Source organism: Sphaerodactylus townsendi, linkage group LG02 (genome assembly GCF_021028975.2).
Source record: "Sphaerodactylus townsendi isolate TG3544 linkage group LG02, MPM_Stown_v2.3, whole genome shotgun sequence".
NCBI classification, from domain to species: domain Eukaryota; kingdom Metazoa; phylum Chordata; class Lepidosauria; order Squamata; family Sphaerodactylidae; genus Sphaerodactylus; species Sphaerodactylus townsendi.
In genome coordinates this window covers 1,322,501-1,328,782 of record NC_059426.1, presented here as the reverse complement: position 1 = coordinate 1,328,782, position 6,282 = coordinate 1,322,501, and the positions used below count along the sequence as shown (strand labels likewise).

General features: G+C 44.5%; 1 protein-coding gene across 1 annotated transcript in view; it reads right to left on the bottom strand.

Annotated features, from left to right (window-relative positions):
• Positions 1 to 445: 445 nt before the first annotated feature.
• The window catches only part of RAMP1 (receptor activity modifying protein 1), a 20,570-nt gene continuing 14,733 nt past the window's right edge, over positions 446 to 6,282 (bottom strand). Inside the window, exons 2-3 of the mRNA XM_048486579.1 lie at positions 5,670 to 5,808; positions 446 to 2,134 (exon numbers count right to left, since the gene is read on the bottom strand). Of these exons, the coding sequence (XP_048342536.1) occupies positions 1,879 to 2,134; positions 5,670 to 5,808 (395 nt within the window). The 3' untranslated portion in view covers positions 446 to 1,878. The remainder of the gene's footprint in view (positions 2,135 to 5,669; positions 5,809 to 6,282) is intronic.

The following is a 6,282-nucleotide window of genomic DNA, read 5'->3' as shown; positions in this document are numbered from 1 at the left end:
CATGAATTGAGTGAGTGGACAGCAATGTGACAAACAAAAATCTCATCTTTAAGGAACTGCTAATAGGATCTGAATTTGCTGAGACTGAGAGGAAAAGAGACTTTGGATTCATAGTAGACAGCTCAGTGAAAATGTCAATGATTTTATTATTGTCCAAATGAAGTGAAGGCATGAAACTGAGTCCTTCCCCATTCCTTCTGATTAGATCCCTGGGAGGAGTATTACCTGAAAGACAGGGTTATGTATCCAACACTGTGTACCTGTGCTGCCATGTAAAAGCACCATGTAGCTGTGGCCAGCCAGCACTAGGCAATCTGCCACACCTGTGCCCTTTATAGTTGTCATGCTCCAGAGATGGAGCGCCTCTCGGCTGTCCCTGTCCCGGTACCACACTTCAGATATCAAGACCAAATAGACGTTTTTCCAGAAACCAGACTTAAAAGCATTTAGAATGTAAGAAAATTTAATAAAGCAATAAAAGCAGACACCTGAACTAGTCAAGCAACACAGACAAATAAACATGGACAAGGGAGAAAACACAAATTCCCCTGTCTCTACACCAGGTGCTCCTTAAATTATGCTGAATTTTAGGACAGGCAAAGTTTATTTGAAGTTGCAGCACACCGTTCACGAGGCTGGGATTCCACCCCATTGTTCCCTGCCTCAAGGACAGATGGGAGTCCTCTGGTAAAAAGCCATTGTGTCTTGTTCTCATACAAAGGGCAGAGAGAGGGAGAGACTCCCTGATGGCTACAATTTTTTATAACCTCTCCCTCCTTCAACTTGGGGTGGCCTTCCTGTCTCCAATGAAGTTTCCTTCTTCAGTCTTCCAAGCTTTAGGACTCCAGGTGTGACTGGCAACTCCGTAGGGTCTCCAAGGTAAGAGACATTCAGAGGTGGTTTGTCATTGCCATGTCCCTGGTATTCCTTGCCCAAATACTTGCCCAGGGTCATCCAGCAAGCTTCCCTAGCAGAGTGGGCACTTGGACCTGGGTTTCCCTCACCCTAATCTGACACTGTAACTGCGACAAGCACGCTGGCCCTCAGGGGTCACTTACTAGCAGGGGAAAGGGTGGTCAGCTATTAGCATAACTAGGAGTGTTCAAGCTCTGTGCTGGGAGCATTCAAGCTCAGCTCCCATCTCTCTCCCTTCTGCAGCCACCACTCAGCAGCAGAGCTCCTACCAAGGACAGAACCCCGTCATAATCAATAAAACACCGGGGTGAATTTTGGGGTGGATGGCATTTCTCAACAGATGCCATAAACTTGCATTCTAGCCATTGCCCGGCTGGTCCTGGGACTCGCAGCTGGAACTGAAAAATGTAATATTGACAGTATTTTGTCCTTACTGAAAAAAATTACCTTAAAAACAGCACAGCACCACACACGGCTCAGGCAGCAACACCATTGAAGGCTGTGTCCAAATATCCTTACAGAATTCTTCCCCAAATGATCTGGCCAAAAGAAAAGCTCAAAATCATGAAGCAAATGTATAGGTGCAGGAAACGACCAAATAACAACCACCACTGAGAAAATAACCCAGGAATTACCAAAAGGCCAAGTAAATTTGAGGAGCTATCTAATAGTACATACCCAATAGTACAGACGTACCCTAGGTGTACTTCTTGATACATTTGCTAGTTCTAATGGAGCTAGTGATGTCACTTTTCTCTAGGTGGCAAAATGGGTTTTTTTAAGTAAAAACATTTTTTTTAAAATCCATATTCCTGTGCATGAATAGCAAACTTGTTCTTCACGACAGCCTTGCAGTCCAATGTGAATTAACCACAGTTCCCTTAATGGGAGACTCGGAGACTTCTAAGTTACTTCCATCCACAGCAAAAGATTTTGCAAGTGCTTCTAGGAGACTGAACAAGTTTAGACGACACCTTCACTGCGCTTGCTGCGCCACACCACCAGCGCCGTCACGAGCAGAGTGACAAAGACGGGGACCACAATGAACGGACACAGGACGGAGTTTGGGGGGTCACGTAAAGACCTCCCAGAGACAGGGCAGGTTTTGAAGTAGTGCTGGTGAATTGCCACAAAGAACTCATCCACTAGTTTGTTCGGCCAGTAACAATCCAGCTTTGAAGCTATCAGGATGGTGCAGTTGATAAGTTCCCCGTACCAACTGGGGGGAAAAAAGGAGAAAAAGGATGGGTGTTAGAACAGCATCACACATTACAACATTCTGAAATGGCCACTTTGTGATAAACCTGCACTCGACTACAGCTCCTGGATGAACTGCACACACTGTCCACCTGCACTCCTGACAACTGACATTATCTTATGCACAGGTTAAAAATGTCATGAGGGAGCAATTCAGCAAAACAAAGAAAACAATCCCAGAATGTTCTGTAAAGTTCTGAGCACCCAAAATACAAATTATACCATATAATATTTCTCCTTAGTATCAGTATCAGTAGAATTAAAACAACACAGCAAGAACAGAGCAATTCATAGAACAGACAGACAATACACCCCTTAAACAGTCACACAGGCTACAGTCCTGTTCCCTTTATAAAAGCTCCTTGCTGAGCTATTCCACTCAGCCGTAGCTCACTTGAGCCCTGTCCCCTTGGTAAAATTGCCCTCCTGAACAATTCTATTTTGTACTCTTTGAGGAATGACAGAAGCTTGGGGGCCTTCTTAGCCTTCTCAGCCAGGCTGAGAAAAGGTGTGTGTGTGTGGGGGGGGGGGGGGGGGCCGTAACAGAGAATGCACCTGGACAGGGAGATTACTGTATGTGCATTTGTTGCATCAGATAATAGTATGAAATACGATTACTCCCATGTCGGCAGTGGAATGTGTCTTCAAGTTGTAATCAACGGACAGTGGCCCCTCAGAGGTGGTTTGCATAGCAATCCAGAACTTCCTCAGTGGTCTCCTGTCCAGGTGCAAACCAGGGCCAAACCTGCTTACCCAAGGTGTGACGAGAGAGGCTAGTCTGGGCCCATTCTACTCAGGTGATAGCAATCCATGCTGCCCAGGACTGACTGCACCCCTTTTTCCCTCTTGAACAACCCCCATCATGTGCAGTGAGCTAAACTGTCAGCAGCAGACGCATCGAACACCCACTTGTGGCTGGTTATCCCACCATATGGCAGCTTCAATTCGTTTGAGATCCATTTGAGATCTAGCTGATGGGGAGCGGGAGTTATGGTGGAAAATTTTGAGCTGACAATTCAAACTTCCTTTTTCTTGCCAGCTATTAGTTACTGCAAATAACTTGTGCATCGAGCAAGTTGCTCTTGTGAGGCTATGGGGAAAGCTGGCTATTTTTGGCACAACAGCTGAGGTTTCTCCCTTTGCTGGAATTAGCACCATGGAGGAAAGTTTGCATGGTTGTACCAGCTACACTAATTGTTCCAAGAAGTATGCGTAGGTGAGTTCTTGTACTCTTCCTAGATTGAAGAAGTTTATTCAGGGAGGCTTTCAAAAATAGTACTGCTGAATGGTTGAACTGAACTTGATTTTAAAAGGATGTTTTCTTGATCCTGATTCTAAACAATTATTCCTTTCAAGCATTTATATTTTCACCTCAAAAAGATGGTTCTATGGGAACTTCCAATTAAAATCAAGTCCACCATAACACAAAATAAATGTATTATGTTGATTCTACTGATTGGATGCCCCTTACAAAAATGCATCAAGTATTCTGCAGGCAGGTCTAAGTGGGCAGAGGAGCTCTTGGGTGTGGGTTCCCCTCCAAGTCACTTAGGAAACTCCAGTCAGTGAAGAAGGTCAGTTATTCTCAGAAGCTAGGTAGAACTTCCACCCCACAGTCCCTCCACTGGCTGCTCATCAGCTCCTGACCCCAGTCCAAAGAGTCCACTGTCACATGCAAAGCCCTTCATGGTCTTGGCTGGCTGCATCTCCTGGATTGCCTCTCTGCCTGTGCTCCATCTCGAAGACTTTTGGGTACGGTACTCTGTGCCAATGGGCAAAATGAACAACATGTGCATTATCTGTTATGGCCCCCACCTTGCCTAATGGCTTGCTTGATGAGGTCACAAAGGCTCCTGCCCTCTTCTGGCTTTCCGCAAATTATGCAAATCTAAATAATTCAGGAGGGGCTTTTAAAATGCAGGCAAGAGGGCTGTAATCTAACAAAATGGTTCAGAAAGATGAACTGGACAAAAGAATAAAGACATTTAACGTGTTGTGTTGATTCTTCTCTTTCGTTTCAGCTCTTTTTGAGATTTCTGCTTGGTTTCATATTTCTCCAATCCAAATGCGATTACACTGGGGTTGACTAGATGGTTCAATCCATTCATTGTACTGACTTAATCTGCCTTGAGTTTCAGCGAGACAGTTGGACTACAAACAACATAAATGACACAGCAGATGAGGTTCAATGATGCCATTGGAACAAAATACTCTGATTTCACATATTGGACTTTTTGCGTGTGCCATGCGCTGCCAAGTTACTTCTGACTCCCGGTGACCTTATGAATCAGTGTCCTCCCAAATGTCCTTACTCAGGTCTCCCAAAACGAGGGCATTGGCTTCCTTTATAGAGTCAGTCTATCTCATATCAGCTCTACCTCTTTTCTTGCTCCCTTCAACTTTTCCTAGCATTGTATTTTCCTGTGATTCTTCTCCTTTCATTATGTGACCCAAGTAGAATAGTCATTTAAATTTCTAGGGACAGTTCAGTTGATTTGATCTAGAACGCACTGATTTGTCCACGGTATCCGCAACACTCTCTTCCAACACGTTTCAAAGGAATTTACTTTCTTCCTGCCAGCTTTCTTCATTGTCGAGCTTTCACACCCATACATAGTGCTAGGGAATAATACAGCATAAATTAACTTGATCTTGAATTAACTTGACAGCCAGTGTGGTGTAGTAGTTAAGAGTAGTGGACTCTAATCTGGAGTTTATTTTCTGCTCATACAAATCAAGCCTGCTGGGTGACTTTCTCTCAGAACTCACTCAGTCTCACCTACCTCACAAGGTGTGTGTTGTAGGGAGAGGAGGGGAAGGAATCTGTAAGTCATTGTGAGACTTCTCACAGGAATTACCATAAGTCAGCTGTGACCGGAAGGTACTTTCCAACACCATGCACATGCTTGCTCCTGGTGATCATATTTGAGCTTCTTATGTGATCTAGAATAGTTCACGATCAACACTAATAATCTGAACAATCTCATAGATCCCTTTAGCAAACACTGCCTTGCCTGACCTTGGGTGACCTCCCTCCCATCAAGTTCTACTCTATAAGCACACTTATCAACATTAGACTTAGTAAAATAAGCAGACTCATTTTAAATTGTGGGTGTAGTAATTCAGTGATTTTGTATAGTTTAGTAGTTGTCATGTCAACAAATGTTGGAATATTTTCTTTTAGTAAGTGGCTTTAGTATAATTCCTTTCTTAGAAAGCCCACCACGGACTTGCCTTTTTTCCCCCAAGGCAAAGGACTTGAGGGGTGATTTGCATTGCCTGCCTGGTTGACTCTGCGCAGCTTCCGAGATCTGATGAGCTGGGGCCGTTCTGGGACATCCCAGGGAGAGCCGCTTGTAAAAGAGGGATTCCACCACTGGTGCAGCAAACCGTAGGTTGCATCCCAGAACTTTCGAGATTCAGTAAAACTTTTCTTAATAGTATGCGCACCCAATTCATTTCCCGTGGAGAAATAGTATTGATGATTTGACACTCACCCAAAGGTTTTATCCCAATCACACCACAGCATCTTCCTGAGAGTTCCCATATCAGATTTAAACTTGCTGAAGCAGAATTCCTGGATGAAACTGCCATAGCTGGCTTCATGACATCCACTGACCATCATTAAGTGAGGGGCTGAAACAGGGAGGGGAAAACAAAGATAAAATTTAGGGTTGCTTATTATTTAATTACATTTATACTCCACCTCTACACAGGATTTCTAGACAACTACTGTATTAAAAGCATCCCATCAAATAAATACATGCATTAAAAACCCAACATACAAAAATTAAAAACCCAACCCTAACCCTCCCCCCCCCGCAAAAAAACCCCACACGGCATCATTGGGGGGGGGGGCACCCAGGGGAACTAAGTAAATGCCTGGGTGAAGAAGAAAGTTGTCACCAAGTGCCTAAATCCATACAGGGTAGGCGCCCAGCGAACCTCTGAGGGAAGATTATTCCAAATCCTGGGGGCAATCACAGAGAAAACCTTCCTGCACCCCCTCTTGGCAAGAGAGGTACCACAAGGAGAGCCTCCCCCTGTGACCTCAGGTGAAAACGGGTGTTGACATTCCTTAAGAGGGGCGGAAATGTCAGGATGCCTTTG